The 21557-nt window shown below is 40.5% G+C and overlaps 1 protein-coding gene across 1 annotated transcript in view; it reads left to right on the top strand.

Annotated features, from left to right (window-relative positions):
• LOC122999797 (centrosomal protein of 128 kDa-like) overlaps nucleotides 1-21557 on the top strand; it is a 43123-nt gene that overhangs the window by 10894 nt on the left and 10672 nt on the right. The window contains exons 13-21 of the mRNA XM_044377040.1: nucleotides 141-326; nucleotides 3228-3416; nucleotides 4028-4489; nucleotides 5940-6104; nucleotides 8193-8357; nucleotides 13840-13899; nucleotides 15234-15426; nucleotides 18867-18916; nucleotides 20219-20242. Coding sequence (XP_044232975.1) covers nucleotides 141-326; nucleotides 3228-3416; nucleotides 4028-4489; nucleotides 5940-6104; nucleotides 8193-8357; nucleotides 13840-13899; nucleotides 15234-15426; nucleotides 18867-18916; nucleotides 20219-20242 — 1494 coding nt within the window. The remainder of the gene's footprint in view (nucleotides 1-140; nucleotides 327-3227; nucleotides 3417-4027; nucleotides 4490-5939; nucleotides 6105-8192; nucleotides 8358-13839; nucleotides 13900-15233; nucleotides 15427-18866; nucleotides 18917-20218; nucleotides 20243-21557) is intronic.

Raw genomic sequence — 21557 nt, 5'->3', positions numbered from 1 at the left:
TATTTCAGTCTGGACCAAAGTGGTGCACCAACTGACAGGCTGACATCATCATCCCTAGAGCCATTGCTAAAACACTGATTTAGATTATAAAGAATGAAAATACACTATTACACTATTCATAAATTCATTCATCCTTTCAGAGCCGAGGGCAGGCAGAGAGGAGAGAGACGGAGGCATTACTCCAGGAGAGCACGAGGAGCAGAGATGAATTGAAGACCAGGGCACAAGAGGCTGTTCGCCAGTGGAGGGCAAAGTGCAGGAGACTGCAGAAGGAGCTGGAGGAGGCGAGTGCCCAGGCTCACTTCCATACCGACAAGGCCTCGCAGGTCGGTTGAAGCAGATGCATCCATTATATGACTTTTGACACCACAGCCTTCAGTAGCAGCTGCAGCTAAGTAACTGCTGATCTTGCAGCCGTCTTTCCACATTGAAAAAAAAATCCATCTTAACAAGTAATTGAGTGTAGTATTAAGACAGTGTATTGTTTATCATATAATACAAGAATTGTCTTGAATCATCAAGTCACTTAATGTTAGTGGAGAGATCTGCCTGATCTCAAGATAATTAACAGTGGAAGGAGTGAAATTGTAAAACTACACTGGAGATGCACAAAATTATCTCACCCCATTTACTTCAATGGGGCACTCCACTAATTTTACTCATCTTACTAAGCTCAACTTACTCCTCATAATGAGTACTAGTCAGTCTGTATTATGTATTTGGTTGTTCTGGAGGAAGCTTTCTAAAGGTTGACAAGTAACTAATGTCATTATGGTTATCTCAGCTTGGGTTTGAGACTTAAAATTTAACCATTTTAATATAAACATCACACACTAGTCATGTGGGGTTCGAAAGGAATAGGCATTTGGAAGGCAGGGGGTTGATCTAATGAAAGATGCTATTGGTTGCATTGTGGGAAATGTGGGATCCAGTGTTTTTGGAGCTTAACTCATACTGGATACAGTGTATTTTGGCCTCTGCTGCTTCAATTTTGGACATTCTCTTTTACAATCTTCTGTTGTGAGTCTCCTAACTTTATGGAAGTGCAGTATTAAGTCACTGGAGTGCACGTTTTAAAGCAACATTTTGCTTCTAATTAATTTGGATGTTCAGTCTGTGTTTATGGTAGGTGTAGTCTATTAAAACTAAAACCATTTTGGCACCAGTCAAACTGGCCAAAAAAAATGGTATTTTCCTGCTTATAAAGTCTGTTGCACGGTGCCTGAAATATGTATTATATGTCATGTAAGCTTCTGAGCAGCTTGCATGAAAAATGTACAAACACAATATACATTACACATACCACTGTGGTCAAGATACGAATCAGAAAAGCTTAATAGTCAATTGCTGTCTTGTTCCCATTGTACTTTTTTCCAGCTATATTTATTTATTTATTTATTGGTTTTTTGAACAAAGTGAAAGCAAAACATTACCAAACCATGGGAAATCTCACAGCAGCACACTGTCAAGGTATCAACTGGCAGTTTGTGGCAGTTCAGTTCCAGCTAGTGCTGCTGCTGCTGCTGCTGCTGCTGCTGCTGGCTGGGCTAGCAGCCAGCCGGCTGGCAGCATTATTAGCAACAATCGACTGTCTTTGTTGTATGTTGTTAGCAGTGGACTCTGGCTCATGCATAACTGTTTTAAGTTTGACAGCATGTTCTAAAAAGTGAAGCAATCAATAATGTCTGCACTGAAATGCATTTCTCAACTCCAGTAGTAGATTGATTTGTAGGGACGCCCGAGGCGGCGAGGAGAAAACTTACCTCAGCCAAACTCTCCCTGTAGTTCTGCAACCCACTGATGTCAGAATACATCAGTGGATGGTTGAAGTAAACTGGGTTGTTTCAACCGGCTACAGTGATACACAGTATATTGTCGAGCTTTGTAGACATTACAGGCACAACACAACACAGATGTTTAGTCTTGTTATTCTGATGACATATCTCAAATGTTTTTAGCTACGTTTTGTTTCCAAGCAACGGTCCTCCCTCCTTCGTTTCATTTACAGTATGGAGGACATTGAAGTTCAGATCTTGATGTCTCAGAGAAAATAAATCAACACCCTTCCATTACTGGGAAAATACAGATGTTGAAATATGTATGAGTTTTTCTGGTCCAATTCCCCCATGGCTTTCCATAGCAGAAATAGACTGGAAAATCACCACAAACAGCACCATCTGCACCCTTAAATATAGTGATTGGAAAGGGGAGATATAAATGAATAGCTGTTGCAATCCATATTGTCACATATAGTTCTCTCTTATGAAGAAGAGGGGGGGGGGGGGGAGACATTTCTGCTTTATAGGAAAGAATAAAAGAGAAAAAATGCTATTTAGAACCACTGAATACCTATTAAAATCCACTATTACAATGAATACATGATGGAACATGATCTGGAGGTTTTTATTAATATTGCTAGTGAACCCAAACAAAGCAAGATATTTGAATACTTATTCAAACCCGTCTTCTTTGTTCATTTTAATTCATACTTTGTTTTATCTTTGTCAGATCAGATTGTATCAATGTCAGATTAAAACTCCCGAGTAATGTATTTTGAATTAACTTAATAATAATACAACCAAATTTGCATTCTTGTAGTCTGAGTACCTTTGCACGGTATGTTACAGTGGTTATGCTTAGTTGAATAATTAACAGCTGACTATTATTATTAGCTTGAAAGTCACCTCTCAATGATTTCCATCCCGTTTGAACTGAGCGAGTCACCTCCAAACTCACAGTCAGCAGCCCCGCGCCTCACAGACAGACAGACAGACAGACTCCCACCTGGCATACTCGACGTGACGCGAATTAATTACAAAATCATTTCTGCCCCCTTAATGAATTAGGGGAGAGAATCAAGTGCTCAATTAAATGATTAGGTTCTGAGCCACAGCAAAGTCTTTGCAAATTCCAGTCAAAGCCGGAGTATTAGAAGCAATCTGCCTTGAACAGACCTGACCATTGTCCCTTATCAGGGAGCTGAGTGCTAGCATTTTCCTATCAGTGCAATAGCTGGTACTGCATATGTTTCTCTCCTCCTGTCTCTCTGTCACTCTTTCTCCCGCTCTCGTCATTATTGTTAGAGCTCCTCTTTGTACACCATCTTCCTCCTCCTCTTCATTTGTCATTCTTCATTTCCTTTTTCCTCTCCCTCTCCCACCACCTCCCTCCCACTCTCTCTCCCTCTCTCTTTCTCCGGTGCTCCCGCTCTCTCTTTCTACCTCCAGGCAGCCAGGGAAAAGGAGAGCTCTCAGGCCCAGCTGAAGGCGCTGAGCCAGCAGACTGAAGCAGCCCGCAGGGAGCTCGCTGAAATCTTAGGCCGTTTCGCCCAGCGCGAAGAAGAGCTCCACCGCAAGGACGTGGAGCTGTCCGAGACCCGCCAGCGCCAGTTGTCACTGGAGCAGGAAATCCGGGAGGTGTGGGGTCAGAGTTGAACATCCAGAAAAAGACTTATTAATTCAAATCACAAGGGACTCAAAAAAATCATATTAATATTTTAAAAATAAGTAATATGACCATAGACAATGGATGTTTTTCACTTAACAATCTGCATCTAGAAATCTTTGAAGTCTTACTTATTATTCATTAAATTTGAGTCCTTCAGGCTATCTGCTACTAAGCTGATTCAAGACCTGTTTATTTAATTCACCTTTTCAAAAACGACAGCAGTCAGCTATGAGGTTGAATCAAACAGTATCACATAGCCACCATATTTGGGTGTCATATAAAGATGACAACATGTTTTTTTGAAAGTAGTCCGCCAGGGTTGAAGTTGTGCCAAAGTACACATATCAATTCTCTTTTCTCAAATGCTTGTTTAGTGGTTAAGCACATTAGCATTCTTGTACAAATCCCAGTCTAACCACAGGCATGGCTGAATTCTTGATTTTTTGCTCTCTTGGCAGATCAATTTGTCTTTTTCAATTTGAGGTGTGGTTCAAGTTAAATATTAATGCGTAACAAAAACTTCACCTAAAGAGTCATCAAAAGAGCTTTGATCAGATTTTAACATCACTCCTAAACCCAGGTGAGGGAGGCCTCAGCTGCCCTGGAGGAGGAAACTCGACATCAGGTCGCCATCCAGGCAAGACTGAGGGAAGAGAATCAGAGGCTGGAGGAACAAGCTGACGCCCAAGCCCGTCGCTGTCAGAGAGACCAGAACGCACAGGCCGAGGTCCAGGCCGCCCTTAAGCAGATGACCTCAGCCCATGCCCAGCTAGTCCAGCGGTTGGCCGAGGAGGAGAGCTCCAAGAAGGAACTCCAGAAGGGCTCCTTGGAACTGCAAGCCAAGCTGACGGTGGTTCAGGAGGAGCGGGCCGCACTGGGGCGACAACTGCAGCTTGAGAGAGAGGTGCATCAGAAGGAACTGGACAACATGAAGGTGACGATGGAGGACGGCAGGACAAAGAAGGACCGCGAGATGCAGGGCATGCTCAAGCTCTGCTGTCAGGAGCGGGATGAAATCCAGGCACACCTGAAGGAGATTAAGGTAGGCCCTTGTTATAAATACTTTACGCTCATTAAAATATTTCTTTTCCACTGGTGAAATTTACATCAAACAAAAATATGTTTCAAATGTGACACATTCTTAATTTGTCAAATCTTTTTTGTCTAATCTGCCACACTTTAATTGACATTTAGAATATCATTGGCACGCGTTTCAAATTCAGCACAGGGTAACAAGCCTCAGCCACTAAACATCTGGCATATTTCCGACTCAGTGAGACAGACAAAACTCTCATTTAGAGTAATTTTCTTCATTGGCTGGGGCTCTGTCCTCTTGAGTGTGGGTGAATCGAGGATAGCTGAGCTCTTAATGGTGTGTGGTGCCCCATGGATCCTCATGGCCATTCTGTGAATATTTAAAAACCCTGATATCAGACCTCAGAAGTCTCATCAAGGCAGTGCTGCAGATAGGGGACTCCACTCGACTTACTCCCCACAGCACCCAACCTCCCTCCCTCCCTTCAGTATCTCCAATGATGAGCCCTCGTGGGTACATGGTTTCTTAAGGGGCATGGTCCTCCCTGATATGGTTGAGTTTAGCCCATTAGCTGTGCTGAATGGCATTAATATCTGACATAGCTCATTGTAATGGTGTCATTTCAGAGTGTGGTAAGGACAAGGGCGTTTGCTTGAATGTTTTTAAGTACTAGCCTAAGGGTGCTGCAGATATCCCTAAGAAGCCCACCCAATATTCATATAGTATAGCCAGAAGCCTATATTACGATTTTGATACAGTCAACTGTCAGAAAAAGCTTAAAATATTCTTATTACCTTGTCCTTGTCCTCTCACTCTTGATTTCTCCTCCACTCTATCTTCCCTCTTGCTGTCTCTCTGTCTTAATCCCTTTTTTACTGCCTCCCTCCAGTTCTAATTTTGCATTTTCCATCTTTTTTTTCTCCCTCCCTCCTTCTGTTTTTTCCATTTTTTCTTTGTTTGTGTCACTATTGTCACTCCCAGTTCTCAGTCATTGTTATTCATTCCACTTTACGTACTGTGTGTGATGATATGTTCATTGTAGATAGAAACCTAACGTCTAAGGCTGACTTTGACTTTGCAAGCTTGCTATGGACTGAGATATGCATTAAGGGCTTAGAGCATGATTTCAGAGTCTTGGCAATGACGTTTAGCTGTTCTCTTGACCCATTACATGATGTTCTCTGTTGTGCAGTAGAGAACGTTGTGTCAATTTACCCTGTAAACGCAAGATGGGACTTAAGACCTTGTACAAAGTATTAGGGTCCACTGGTAAATTTGACATACGTAGGATCCACCAAGCACCCTTTATGTCAATGAAATTGCAACTTTGAAACCTTACATGCATGCTTTAACTCAAAACTCAGTATATTTTGTGGCTATATGTCAACCACCAGTCTTTATTATCTTAAATTATTGCTTGTGTATCATGGCCTTAAACATATCCACTCTCTACCAGGCAGATGCAGCGTCAGACAAGGAGCTGTGTGGGGCGCTGCGCATCAAGTTGGACAGGATGAAGGATGAGTGTGATAAGCTGGCAGCACAGCTGAGCACAAAAGAGGAGGCACATGCACATCTCCACAGAAGGTACCAGCTACTCAAAAAGGAACTGGATGACAAAGTAAGCCCTGCCCTCCTTTGCCATGCTTTTCGAACAAAGTATTATGAGTGATGTGAAAACTTCAATAAATGCAGCGCATCCACTGTCAGCATCCATTGTCAGCTGAGTCTCCCGAGCAAAAGTCAGGAGACTCAGCAGCCACACATTTCTTCATTCTCTGTTTCTCTGTTTAGCGTCTTCAGGTTAGGCTAACCCACTGTTGCTAACTTTGGAGCTAACCCACTTCGCTTTTCCAGCCATTGGGGAAACACCAGATGTGACTTTTAGAGGGTGCAGCATTTATTAACTGACACACTGTAGTCTGTACTGTACATTTGCTGCCAGACTTGACAACTTACTCCTAACCTTTTCCTCTGCTCCGCTCGCATTAACTGTCACTTGTCTGTCGCTCGCTCTCTTACGTCGTGCCACCCTGCAGATGCCATTTGCTGATCCCCTAGTGGCGATTCTACTGGTGTTTGTTTTTGTGACATCTGGAGAAAGTACAGCTGGGGCGAGATTATTCACACATTTAAAAATCAATCTGATAAAAAGACAACTTGATAATGCTGTCATAACTGAGCAACTTGGTACTTTTTCAGAATTATTCAGTGGTGCCATTTCATTTGTTTTTGATCCAATTATTTTCAGTGCTTGTTTGTATGGTGATGTAACAGGTTTGACAGTTGACTGTGAAGCCTGGCTTCATACAATAACACAATAAGAATAATGTGAAAATATGCAGTGTATGAGCAAGTAAGCTGCCTTACGGGGTATGTCTTGCATATCACCTGTTTATCAAAGTTGAGTTGGGAGTCCAAAATGACACCTAAGAATTTAAAATCACTGACTTCCTTTACTTCCTCTTGATCTACTTTAATTGTAAGCTTATCTCTTGCTTTCCTTCTCATGGAAAAATACATTGACAGTCATTGGGATACACCTTGCAAGGGGTTTTAGCTGATACATAAATGATTGTGTCGTCAACATACACTAAAATCAAATAAAGGGATTTTAAATGGTAAGATGAACTGTACATGCAAAAAGTTTACAAAAGCACTCACATTCAAATGATAAATAGTAGGTGCTGGATAGAAGAACATGTGAAAAATGGAAAAATAGGGTCTGCACACTAGATAATGCTCCCATGAACATTTATTGGTCTACTACCATACCAGAACCAATAAATGTTCATGGGAGCATTATCAAGTGTGCAGACTCTATTAAGATGAACTGTACAGACATGAGAGCCATCAGCAGTAGTTGTAGTAGCAGTTTAAGGAATAAACTTTACTGATTGTGCAGGTTTCACATTTTAACATTGAGATCTTAATATAGAAAGTGGAAATACACAAGACATGTACAGATGACCACCACCCATATGTGAATGTTAACCAACAAGGACATCGCTTTCCTTCCTTCCTTTCTTCCTGGCAGTGCAGGTCTAGGATATCTGGTAAAGTCATGTGATCATACAAACCTAACAATGGGTCAAAAGGTTAAGTGGTGCCAAATCAGCACTTTTTTAAAAGGGGCTTTATCAATACCATCCGCAGGTGTTTTACAACAGCAGGTGAAGTATTGAACCCCCATTCTCCTCTCTGACAGGCCCCTGATAAGTAGCAGGGGCTCTTTGGGGGATCCATCTATTGATTTGAAATGGGTGCATGGAGAAAAAGGGGCTTTTATTAATGTGACATGGGTGGTTTATTATCCTAGGGACATGATAATGATCCACGGTCCCTGGGCTGCACTGATCAGTAGGTTCCTGTGCCTTGGACGTATCGATTGATTCTGTCCTGGTAGAGACCCTGAAACTATCGACACTGCAGGCCAGAGAAGGAAACTTAGCTAGGTTTGTTTGTGTGAGAGGAAACTGAATGGCTGTCTGATGCCCAAGGTTATCTGTCTGTTGTTGTGTGTATTATTATTGAGTAAATTGTAACAACTATTGAAATTGATCTTGTAATAGGTAAACCCAGCTCTTAGAAAAAAATGTAATTTCTCTTCTCATCTAAAACAAATCTGCTGTAATTAATGTCTTTGTACTGTCATGTGACGTCAAAATGACAAAACTGGAAACGCTCTACTCTTAACCATCCTCCACAGGTCAGATCAGGTGAGCGGAGACGTGCTTCGGAATCAGAGCTCGTTAAGCTGGAGGAGAAGGTGTTGCGGATGGAGGCAGAACAAGAGGCAGTTCTTACCTCCATGGGTGAAGAACTTGACACAGCCTGCCGCAGCCTGGCTAGGAATGGTGAAGACAAATTACAGGTATTTATTTAGACCGTTTGTTGTGTGTTTTAAAGGTTCATGTAGCTATTTTGACCTTAATGGGGCAGAAAGGCTCCGAAACACAATGCTGATATACCATCTGCTTGTTAATGCCTAATATGTCAGCAAACCATTTCTACTTACCCCGCATTGAGCATCACATTGGTGTTGTCCAATGTTGACTTGCCATTTAGCTCTGATGGTTCACCGATTCCTGTGAAAAATATCCAGGTCTTTAGTTTGCTACTTGCTAAACTTTCTTAACCAATCCCTTGTTGATTTTGGCTCTCTGACAGTACATGCTAGGCAGGAAGTGTACACTCCCCTTGTGTGAAGCTGCTTCCTGGGAGTTCACTGTATATATGGGAGGTTTGGTCAGAATGTGGAGACTAAGAAATATGTGTGGGCCAGAGAACCAAAACAGTGAGCTAAAAGCTGCTTAGAGCTGCAGTTTGGTGTTAAATCTCAGTGGGTTTTTGCAGTATTAGCAACTCTCTCACATTAAGCAGTCATTTGATTGCAAAGTGTATAAAAAGCTCATGTGCTCACCCAGCCAGTCTTGGTTAAAGTGCTAAAGGTAAAGCATAATCCCTAAGAAGAACTTAACATACTTTCTGTCTATGCACCTTTCATCAGAGCACATATATGCACCCTCATCAAGGCCTATTTATGGCTTATGCTGTGATGAAGGCTCCATCGACTGGATCCTTGTACAAAAAATGACTTTGATCATAGATGTTGTCTAATACAGTATTAATGTAATTACTGAAGACGTAAGAAATCAGGTAGATGTGATTGTCTCCCACTACAGAGACATGTCGTTGTAGTAAGATATGTTTGTGTTTTGTATGTTTCTTTGTGTACAAACAGGTGGAATTACAGTGCACATTTGCATTACAGTGAAAGTTGTTCCAAAGTGCTCCTTTTCCTCCTCCTGTCCATAGCAGTGGCTTCTGAATGGGACAAAGTTTTCTGTCAATGCATTCAATTTTTTTTAACTATTGCTGACATACTTTTTTTTCAAGCGTGGCATCATTTCACTATTTAGTAATTTTGTTAAGGTAAAACAACTCTGCATGTACATACATACTATATAATCACACACACACAGGTCTGGTAGATGTTAGACTAAACACACAACACATTCATTTAACGCCAATTATGCAAAGTAAAGTTTAAACAGTACTACTGACAAAAGCTAATGTTTTACACATATTATATTGCCTTCTGAATTTACCACAACCTTAGACACTAATCAACATGTAGTACAATTACCCCCCTCCCTTACGTGCTTGAAACTAGTTTTCCTCTGCTGCTAAAGGTTAATGAACCCAGCCAGCTCTTATCGGCTCATATAGATTTCTCAATCTGGACTAGCAGTGCTGCAGCCAGACATGCGAGCCAACGCCTCGCCTCATCTGTAATCTGTCACATTGAAAAGAAGTCAAATTTGCTAGTGATTGGGCTAATGAGGGGAATCATTAACAGTTAAGGGGTGTATTAAGTTTCAGTTACCTGATGATACCCTTCTTCCGTCCTTCTCTTAAGAGGCACTAATGCAAGAAGTTGTAAGACAGTGTAGTGCTACGCTGAAACCTAAAGAAAAACTTAACTGGTGCAGTGCGCTGCGGGTATTATGTTGGCGTTTGATAAATCAGTTGCCAAGGAATGTTTTGAAAAGGCAAAACTGTGTTCATAGTAACAAAATACTACTTGTCAGTAAACAAGCAATATATAGCTAATATACAGTACAACAGTTTTTAGAAGCCAAGAACTCACATTACGTCATAACTTGTTATACATGCATTGTTTTTCCCTTAAAATCTAAACCTTGTGGGATTCCTTCTCTTAGGTTACTTTTCTGTCTCCTTCTGTCCTCTCTCACTTGCGACCTACTTCCTGTCTACATCCTCTTCTCTCCTGGGTTCAGCGGGCTCAAGTGCATGTCATGTAACTGCAAAATTCTGTGTTAAAAGCCAGCCTGGAACATTTATCATATCTTGTGCTTCCTCCTCAATCTTCCTGGTCTCATTTCGAACCGTTTAACAAAGAGAAATGTCACAGTGGTAATCTTCTTAAAAACATCCTCTTGTGTCCTTTCCACTTGCTGTTAATCTTAACATCAGTGCCTCTCGCTTCTCTCTAAACTTTGCCATCTTCACAATTTTCTCAGTGAGAGGTGAAACAAAAAAAAAAACTGTAACCAAAGACACACAGTAACACGTTTACTTGCATACTGAAAGAGATGTGTAAACCACACAGTCACATTTAAATAAGCATTGGCAGACACTTGGATTCACTGGCAGTGCTGCTGAGAAAATAGTGGCATTTCTTTCACTTCAACCCCACAGACAGCACTTTCAACTCCCAGCCTACTTGTTCGGTTTTTCAACAGTTTCACCTCCTTTTTGTCTGCCACTGCGCAGCGCTGCCTTTGATGGTGCAGGAAAGAGTAAAGAGAGCGAGCGAGAGGCATAGAAGCATGTTTTATCCTCCCACACAGTCACACGCTCTGCCATGCGGTTGTACACTCCCTGAGACGGGGACCTCTGCACAGCAGTACTCCACATTGCTGTACTTTGAGCTGCTGTGGCAACAACTTGGGAAATTCATTCGGCTTGGATCTGGTTTTGAGTGACAGCTTGAAAAAGTTGTCTGACACCTGTGCAGTGATGTTGTTGTTTGCCAAGGCACGGGACAGAAAGGGTCCAAAAAAAATCATGCTGTGAGCTTTCCACATCTGTTGATCATGCATAAACACCTTGCCACATGGGTGTGCTTGAAAAACGGTCGTACGTTTTTGTCAACTTTGTTCATGGGTGTGTGTGTGTGAGTTTGTACATGTTAATTTGTGTTTGTTATGTCTTTTGGCTTTTTTTCTTTTTACCTATAGGGAGGGGGGGGGGTTGTGTTTTTTTCTCAACGTGCTTGTGTGTGAGCAGGGTGGCAGAATGTCTCCCATGAATGGATTTGCACAAAACCTTTTGGAAAGGTTGTGGTATTTTTCACATACCATAGCAGCGTGTGATTTCTCACTAACAGGCATGTAACTTCAAAACAGATTCATGTTAACATTACAAAATATGTAGCCACACTAGCTACCATGGCAATGTTGGTATGTCGGTACGACTGTCAATCCACCATTGTGGTCCAGACTGAAATATCTCAACATCCACTGTGTGGATTGTTACAGACTGGTACAGATATCTATGTTGCCCAGAGGATGAATCCTACTGACTTGTGTTGATCCAGTTACTTTTCCTGTAGTGCCACCAGCAGGTCAATGTTTTCACCTATTCTGTGAAATATCTTGACATCTACGAGATGGATTAACACAAAAGTTTGTACAAACAAGTACGGTTCCCAGACGATTAATCCTAATGATTTTGGTAATCCCCTGACCTTTACCATAATCCACTTTATGGATTAGTAGCAGGTGTGAGATGTGTATTTATAAGGCTGTATCTGACACAAACTGACACTGCCTTGAGAAAGGCCAAATGTGGTTAAGCATTGGTTATATTTAATCATTGGAGCTTAGTGTGTAGGCATCTTCCCTTCAATATATGCCCATTGCCATGACCAGCACCTAGTTTTTGGTGTGCATTCACCAGATAATTTGCAGATTCTACAATTTCCTCTAGCGCCACCATGAGATTTACATTTGTAATTTTGAGTGAAATTTCTAATAACTACTGGATGATTGCCATGACAATTTGGTTCAGGCATTCATGTGTTCCCTAGGATGAATTATGACTTTTCATCTATTGCCATCATCTGGTCAGTTTATTTTAAAATGATTTTTCTAGAAATGTTGTGCCTTTATTAGACAAAAGAACAAAAGTCACCAGATGGACTCGAAGCAGGGACATTGCACTTCACTGTTGGTGTCTTCACCTCATAAACCACGGGGCATCCCAATTAGTCAAAAATATTAGCATTTAACTCATAGCACTGCTGTGCTTAAAGGACCAGTGTGGAGGATTTAATGGCATCTAGCAGTGAGGTTGCAGATTGCAACCGACTGATAACATCTCCCCTCAACCACTCCCTTCCAAGTGTGGAGAACCTACGGTGGCTGCAAAAATTGTGAAAAATGCAAAAGGCCCCCCCTCTAGAGCCAGTGTTTGGTTTGTCCATTCTGGGCTACTGTAGAAACATGGCGGTGCAACACGGCAGGCTTTGTGGAAGAGAACCTGCTCTCTATGTAGATATAAAAGGCTCATTCTAAGGTAACAAAAACACAACGATTCTTATTTTCAGGTGATTATACGTGTATGAAAACATACTTATGAATATTATATTCCATTTCCACCATTAGATCCCTTTAAATCTTACACACTGGTCCTTTTTAACTACAGTCTCACAGAGCCACGAGCATGGCTGTAAACTCATAGTCTTCTTGAGACATCAGTAAACGTAGCAAAAGACAAATCCTCCCTTATTGGCCAAATCAGAGAAAACAGAAGACCAACTGCCGCTTCGCTGTGTCCTTGATGCCCAGTTGTTTAGATGTATAGAAACGCAACGCTGTTTGTTACACGGTATACCTTTGTCTTTCTTCATGTTTCCTATCTGTATGTACTTTATCAGTATCTAATAAAAGCAAAAAAAATAATAATAACCTGCCACTCCAGGTTTTCCAACAGTGGACGTATAGTGGTTAAAGTGCAACCCTAATGGCCACTGAACAAGTAGAGACCTGATTGGCTACATGAGGTTGTGATAATCAACTAAAATACTTAAAAGTGGCTAGAATTAGAAGAGGCATATCTAATTTTCCATTCCAGGTACTGGCATGCACATGTGTTCATCTCCTCATCTGAATCAAGTGTTTAATTAAGCATAGAAGGGATTATTAACCTTTGCTGAAAATTCCACATGTGGAGCTGAAACATCTCAACAGTTACAGCATAGCATTTGCGGAGGTGTGCTCTCAACCAAGTGCCATCTAGTTATGTGAATGTTTATCTGTGTATCTGAGTGTCTGTTTGTCTTGAGAGTGTGTTTTGTGTGTGCGTCAGCAGTCATTAGGAGCTGGCAGACAGTCAGTTTGTATTGCTGATGCTGACAAGCTTGTCTGGGAAGGATGGAACATACTCCCAGAGCTCATTTTTATGACACAACCTCTGTGTCGGTGTGTGTGCATGCACAAGTGTGTGTATTGTCATAGGCTGTTTAACAAACACACACACATCGGCAGAAGCCATTCTTCAAGTTAAGGGTTTGACACAATGCTGTGCTTCTGATTTCTATCTTGCTGTTTGTCATTTTCTGTTGCTATTACTGTTTTACTTTTTTACATTCTATTACTCCTACGATGTCTCTTCATATATTTATAAACAACTGGCATCCCTATTATAAAATATCCTGGATTTGCATTCTTTTGCATTTTAGACTTTTTATTAACAGAATTGTGTAAGGCATGCTAACAAAGGCAAGAAAGCTCACATTTGCATTCTTCTCTGGTCTGTTTAAACAGGCGATCGCCCAGAAACCCGGATTAGTAAAAGACCCCCACCGCTGGCTAGCTGAGACAAAGGTACGATTATTGCATGCAGTAGTGCTGCCATCCTTACAAGGGATTTTACAGAATAATCAATTATATAACACAAGATTAAGCATGTGACACTTACAGCAGGAACATGGTGCTTGTTCCTGGGCCTGCACCTCATAGAATTAATGAAAAATAACAGTACTGAATATACAGTATGTTATCAATGATTTGGTCTTTGCAAACTTGAAATTATTGTACTGACCACAAAAACATGAAACTAAGGAGTCACCTCACAGAAAAACAGGATTTATTGTTAAAGAAACCACTTTCCACAGCTGAACACTGATGTGTGGTGAGAGTCAACAGTGATCATGATGAATGTCTTTTCCATAATAATTATTATCGCAATGACACTTTTTGCACTATTCTTAGAAGTGCACTGTGCTTTAGTGAGGTTGTTTTAATTGATGACATTATAAGACACAGTTTTTTTTAATTTAATGAGTTGTTTTCTCGCAATCATCTTCCTCTATTTTGCAATTATAGTTTCCACCTGGTTTCTTTCAAAAACAAATCAGTTCCCATTTAATACTGCAGTGATGTACTGTACAAAAGAACACGCATTATGTCTTTGGCGGTGATGCATGATACTGTGTTAAAATGTGTTTGCACAATTCAGTATTTATCACCGTAATGTATATCTCCTGTCAGAAATGCTTATAGCAGCACTGTGCATTTACATGAATAAAACACTGGAGAACAAGAGAGATAATTAGCTCCCTAGTTAGCAGTTTGTATGATTGTAAAATCAAGGTATGATTTACAGGCTTATAGAGCACTGTTAGAATACCCATTTAACCATTTGTTTTGCTTGGCCATAAACCTGTTGTGTGAAACATTGTACATTTACTTACAGTCCCTGTTGCATTGACAGTGTGGTTCACACTACGTTGCCTTATTTGGCCATTTTATTTCCTCTTAACTATTCTCACACTCATTTTGTTTGTGTTCTTCTCTGAAGTGAGTTAAATACCAGCTGAAAGTCCTAAATGAAAATAATGCTAGACTTTATTATGTGTTCAAATTTAAGATGAGATTTTCAGAAAGACAGAAACTCGCAGCTCGGACGGTACAAGAGCAGAAAGAGGAATTAAAATGTGAATTTTTATGAGAGCACTTTGCATGTGATTGTGATTTTCTTATATCAGATTCATATGTGATGTCCTTGGCATTGATTAGTGTGCAGATTTCTACAACAGAGATGAGCGTGTGAGCGCTATATGTAAGATGTTAAGACGAGAACTGAAACCTACCTAGCCTATCCTCCACCACTATCAAATACAATTTGTATGTGTCTTTGTGCATATTTTACAAATCAGACTAAGCTACGCTGGCTGTGTGAGGAGGTGCGGGAGCGCGACATAAGAGAACAGAGCCTGAGGAAGCAGCATCAGCAGACCAGGGATCAGTTGAAGGCCCTCAGGCAGAACCGGGACTCAGAACAAGGGGCTCTCCTGCAGCGCCTGGACCAACAGGAGAAGCTGCTGCACTCCTTCAGCACTGAAAAGAAAGGTACACAAAGAGTATTCAGTTGTGAAAAAAAAAATTCAATGTTGATCACACTCACACTTTTGAGGCAAGTGAGAGTATGTTTTTTTGGGGGGTGTGGATGCGTGTTGATTTTTTTTTTTTTCACACGTAAACAGTGGCACTGATGTCATCAGACTATGCCAGTGAGTCACATACCCTCGCTACATGAAACAGCACGGCATAATGCGAGACTAATAAGGTTCTGTATTCTTTATTAGGCAGCTAATACTTGATAATAAGAGCCTCGGATAAGAAATCCTTCGGTTGTCCATGTCTGTAGAATTTACAATGACAGGGCGTGAATAGTACCGTAGCCAGCTCTTAATGAAAATGTTGTTTACTATTCCTATTCCTATTGATTGATACTGACAGACACCGACTTCCTGTTTTCTCTTTCTCTCATTTACATATAATCACACCAAGAGTAATAACTAATTCAATGCCTTCATATTACTGAAGGGTTTTTGTTCCTGAAGAGTTTTTGTGTGTTGTATTGTAATGAACGCTTGTGAAAATAGCTGTGTGTGTGTGTGTGTCTGCGCCAGTATCTGATGCATTGTTGTTTTTTCAGATTGTGCACACGGGTGTGTCTGTTTATGATTACAAATGTTTGAGAACCAACACTGAGACTTCTATGGGAAATAGACTTGTTTTTTTCCCGTCCACAGTCCCATTTTTGACTGAATTCCTTCTAATGAGCCGTAACTGCCCGAGGAAGAACAACTTGATTTCAGCACTTCCTCTAAACAATACAGGGGGAATCGGCCTAATTTGTGTTCCATTAACAGAACGAAGAGTTAAAAGACACAGTGAGGCCGTGGATAGAGTTGTAGTAAGATGTGGACAGGGAGATGGAGGACCTGTATTGAGACAATCAACTGTCTGTCATTTGACTGTATGCTTTTTGGCTATAGTTGTAATTGCACCATTCAGATAAGCAATCTGATGATACAGCCTCATCTCTAGACCCCATTTGGACCCACATAGTTCACTCTATCTTTGGACCCAGTCAGCCTTTTGACAGAAGTAGTCTTGTCTTAACTGCAGGCAGAAGCACTGATATGGTCTCTTTAGTAATTAGACCTAGGAGTAATCTGTGTGTCTGTTAATGTGTCGCAACAGCTACAAGATCTGGTTATTTGAGTTGAAGCCGTGGGAATTAAAATTTTATCAACTCTGCCTTGAATACGGCTTGTCAGTAATGTGGTTGCTCAGTGATTCTCTTGATGTATTGTTGCAGAGCAAGACAAAACTGACAAATCCCTATCATGCATGAATACATGCAGTATTGTGTACAGTGGCTGACACAGATTACTAATAACATGAGGCATTCGCAGCAATACTGTCAACCAAGCAGTGTGGCAAATACTAATTATGTGTTTGTTAACCTTTCCCATCACAGCTGATTGTGTTTTTCTCATTTCTGCCATCGATTCCATCAAACTGCAAATTGTAACGTTATGAGGTTTATTTTTCCTAAACCTACTTAACAGCTCATCTCAGAAGATTAGCTATCAATGCCAGCAGTCTGATAATAAGTTAATGTATTATTGTTCGATTGCAATTGCAGTCTGTGTCACTATTTTGTGTCAGACCTTTCATCTCTCGTCCAGTGATGTGATTTGGTCTTTTCCTCTTGAACGCAGATTTTCACTTCCATGAGTATACATTAGTAGCTCTTGTATTACAGGACCTACCCAGTGTTTTAGATCAGATGTGACACTGTGTGTGAGTCAGAAAATAGCATTTTTCTCTTTCTTCTGCTGCCTGTAGACTAGATTTTCCCCAGTTATCTGAATCCAGAGGAGGAGTGGAGACACTGGAAGTCTGTTGTGTAGTCAGAAATGGTGTTTGTTGTTTTTATTTCCAAGTATTCCTGTCTAGCAGGCCGGCTAGGGTGTGTGTTTGTTTACATGTGTGCATGAAGAGATGGAGATGCATTCATCCCCAGGCAACTGGATATTGAACTTGGGGGCACCCTTTGAGACAGAGGGTGAGACAAGCAAAGAAGCAATTGCAGTAATATGTTTGCCGAGGCATTTCTAAGCTGTTGAGCTGAGTGCTTTCAGAAATGCATAATGAGACGTTCTTTGATCAGTATATTACGGTTCGTATCAGTGTCTAACGTTACGAATGATGCTGCGCTCCGATTGGCTGAGCCGTGTTTCAAGCCGTCATAAATAGTGCAACAGTTGAAGTAAATATTATTCCAACCCAATCCATACTCTCTGATTATATTTCATAATGTTTCATTATTCATATAATGTCTTGACATCATTTTATTAAAAGTTAGTACAAGGTTTAAACGTGTAAATATTGTGGCATTTGCTTAAGGATCCCCTCCAGGCATGTTTTAAGATATATAAAATTACTCTGCTTTGAATGATAATTTGTGTCAAATACTTTTTTTTTTTTTTCAACGATATAAGTTCAATTACCTCGTTAAAATCCTTAGAATGACATCTCCTCCTTCTGCCTCATTGGAAAAATAAGATGCTATGATACATATCTTTCAGTTCCAAAGTTTAAAGTCTGATACAAGTTGTCTCTTCATCATCACACTTGTCTAAGTTGCATACTGATCCACGATTGGCTCCAAACTAGTTGTGATGTCACAAATGATGCTCGTATGTAGATGCGTTAAACTCTGATTTAAGGTGAGCACAGAAAAACTTTCCCCCTACAGTAGACGAATGTGAAAACATCCTCCTGTTGCCTGCAGAGTGAAGCTCAAACATCTAAGTGAAGGAACAAGAAGCAAAACACATTTTTGAATGGAGGGGGACTTCAATAAAACTCTGCTGTTTAAATAAAATCAGTTATTCCTCTAAATCAATCAGCGATTGTAATTAAAACAATTTGATGCCGTAATCAACAACAGAATCAGAATTTGTCTTTCTTCAACCTATTTGGGTAAAAATAATCCACAAGCAGAAAAATTGTTTTAAACTGTTTAACATATTGGAATGAGTAGCATTCATCACATAATAAAAACACTGTTTTAATAAATTAAATTAACTTTAAAAAGTTATTTACAGGTTCTGAGCCCGTGTGTATTTTCCTACACAATACACTTGCACAGTGCATACTTCATATACACTGATCAAATTCATATAAGTCATGCTTGAATTAAATAGAGTTAAGTAGCTTTGCATTAAGAAAAAGAAAATAATCCTGCATTACATCTTTCCTTTTAATCGTTCACTTTAATCTTTTTAACATGAGGTAAAGTAAAAACATCTGCTATGATGGAGAACAGTCAACATATGCCTTGATTTACTTCAATTTCAATACTTATATAAGTTTGTTTTATATATATATATATACATATATATATATATATATATATATATATATATATATATATATATAATCCTAGCACCATCCCAACTCAACTCTTACACTTCTCTTCTCCTTTGCAGAGCTGCTGGAGAGAAGTCGCAGGAAGGAGGAAGAAATGAGGAGCCTTCAGGTGAGCATTATACATTTTCATAAAACTAACTTTTTTTCTATTCACTTGCAATTGTCAACCTACACTTTAAACAGTACATTTTTAATATCCAGCTGGCCTAATTTCAAATGCATCTGACCAAGAAGAGACAGCTGGTATTATTTTTTTTATACACCACATTGCCTTCAAATTGTTGTTTTTTTTTTGTTTTGTTTTTTTTTTCTTTGCTTATCTGTTGGGTTGTTTTTGAGTAACTGCTGCGCTTTGTTCGTCTGAGTTCTGTGTTGCAATGCTACACACATTAGTACACAGCCCTGGGCCTGACAGTCCTTGCAGCCTTGCTTGGACAAGTAGCTAATTACTGCAGACACGAGGCCTTGGAGTTTAAAAGCCACCAGAGGCCTTGTCTCTGTCTTTCAGTATCGCAGCATCCGCACTTGGCAGGCCACCAACTCACCTAGTCTGGAGTAGACTGGCCCCCAGCAACTCACTGGCCCTTTACTTACTATAAAACAGCAAAACACATGCGCACACACATGCTCACTAAAGTGTCTGCTAAGCAATCGTTCTTTCCAAAACTGTCTGTACCTCTCTGAATGCACGCGTGTGTGCGTGTGTGTGTGTGTGTGTGTTGGATACCGGGGTCCCATCTGCATGATGGCACCTGCCAGAGCTCGTGCGCAATTAATCAACCCTCTCAGACCCAGTCGAGCTTTTAATTATGAAGGATGAGGAGAGAGAGATGTAGAGAGTAAAGACAGATGAGTGAGGGATGTAGATGAGTAAAAGGGGGGAGAAAAAAAAAAGAGTTTGGGTTGGGCTGAGGAAAAGAAAGTACCTTTGTTATAAACCATCAACACATTACAGCCAGAGGGGGGGAGGCAGCCGGTTGGGAGGGAAGCAGGTGTGTGTTTGAGTGGCAGATAAGAGGCATAGCATCACTTATGCATCGTTAAAGAGGGAACATCAGTCAGGAGCTGGATGAGCGGCGAGAGCGGTTTGTCTTTGTGTGTGTGTGTGTCAGTTTGTGTGATAAGAAGCCCGTTGTCTGCTAGAGACTCTCTCTAGCCCCTGCATTTCCTTCCCTTGTTACCCATTTGTTGGAACACTCTACTCCTCTCTTCTGTCATGTTTCTCCCACACACACATTAACTGGTTTTCTCTCTGCTAATCTACTATTTTTTAGCAGTTATCTGGACTCACTGTCTCGTAAACTCAGCAGCATTTTCTGCCTCATTTCGTTAATTTAAGCCTTTCTTTGGCATTGGTTCTTACTTTTTTTGCATGTAAAGTAATTTCTGCTGTGTTTGTGTGTCTTTACAGGACCGTGTTTTGGATCTGGAGATGGTAAGGTTTGATTGCTTTAATCAAATAAAGACAATTGGTATGTATATTCTGGTTTAGAAAGCCAGGAGTTATGACATACCCTAGAGTCGTTAAACTGGAAGTCATGTCGACTTTCAGCGTGATTCAATGTAGCTGTGTAGGCAGGTTCACCTGAGGTTATGTTTGTTTAGCAACCCATAGAGGCTAACACAGAGTTGGAAATGATTGCTTTAGTCAAGGCTCAGAGCTCTGTTAATCATCATAAGTCTTGCTGATGGGGTTAAGAACCGAGCTGTACTGACAATACAGCATTGACCTCACCATCCAAACTGTTAACGTCCACCACTAACATCCTTAATCAGCTATTAGATGTCAGCCTGAAATTACTTAGCACTACTGAAAGGTTGTATTGACCCAAGCGCTTTTTACTTGCTTGAAAAAATAAATAAATGAAGCTGTCTAACGGACGCTGTCCATCCATCACAATTATGTGGTACGCTTGGTCACTTCAACCTTCAATTAGCTGTCATGAGATAGAAGAGGAAGTACCTTGGACCATCAAGCCAAATAATTTCTGCTTACCCCAACAACAGCAGCAGGATGCATCGACCCACTTTCCACTCAGCTCGGATGGAGGGGATCATCCAGAGATTCTTACTTATATGTCAGTGTGCCGTTGAGGGTAGCAATCAGCATGACGCCTTTTAACAAGCAGTTCTTATGATGCTTAAATACTTGATCTGAATGGGGACGGGAAGGCTATTGAACATACAGTGGAGAGAATAATAGAATGGAGTAGTTACTTAATCAAAGAGTGTGGTCTAACTGAAGTCCTCAATTAGCTCTTGAATATAACCAATCACAGCGTTTGTTTACAATAACTTTCGGGTAGAAAACCCATGCGTCATGTACATACAATTTAATGGTGCGGAGCACAAATACATGTCAGTTTAAGCAAGTACAGAAGTAAACAAAGAAGCGTATGTAAATAAGTATAAGCAACAAGTAGTAAAAGTAATTATAAGTATAAATGAGTAAAGAAGTGATAAGGCAGCTTCTCACTATCATATTATCAGAGACGCTAGCAATGCAACACAGTACATAAAATAAGTACAGCAGAAACGTCAGATAGGTCAGAACACTGTGTTTAACTATATATCTTTAAACAGTTACGGCTGAAAATGACAACAGAAATAAACACGTTTGCCGGTTTCACACATCTCTGCAATTCAAATCAACTGCCAGTCGTCTATCCGGAAGTGACTGTTGTTGTTAGCATGACGTCCCAGTGATTCGGTCTATTGACCAGGCAGCATGACATCATGCCTATTAGCAT

Source organism: Thunnus albacares, chromosome 16, assembly GCF_914725855.1.
Source record: "Thunnus albacares chromosome 16, fThuAlb1.1, whole genome shotgun sequence".
NCBI lineage: Eukaryota > Metazoa > Chordata > Actinopteri > Scombriformes > Scombridae > Thunnus > Thunnus albacares.
The sequence above is the reverse complement of the archived record's forward strand: the minus strand, read 5'-3'. Positions and strand labels throughout refer to the sequence as shown.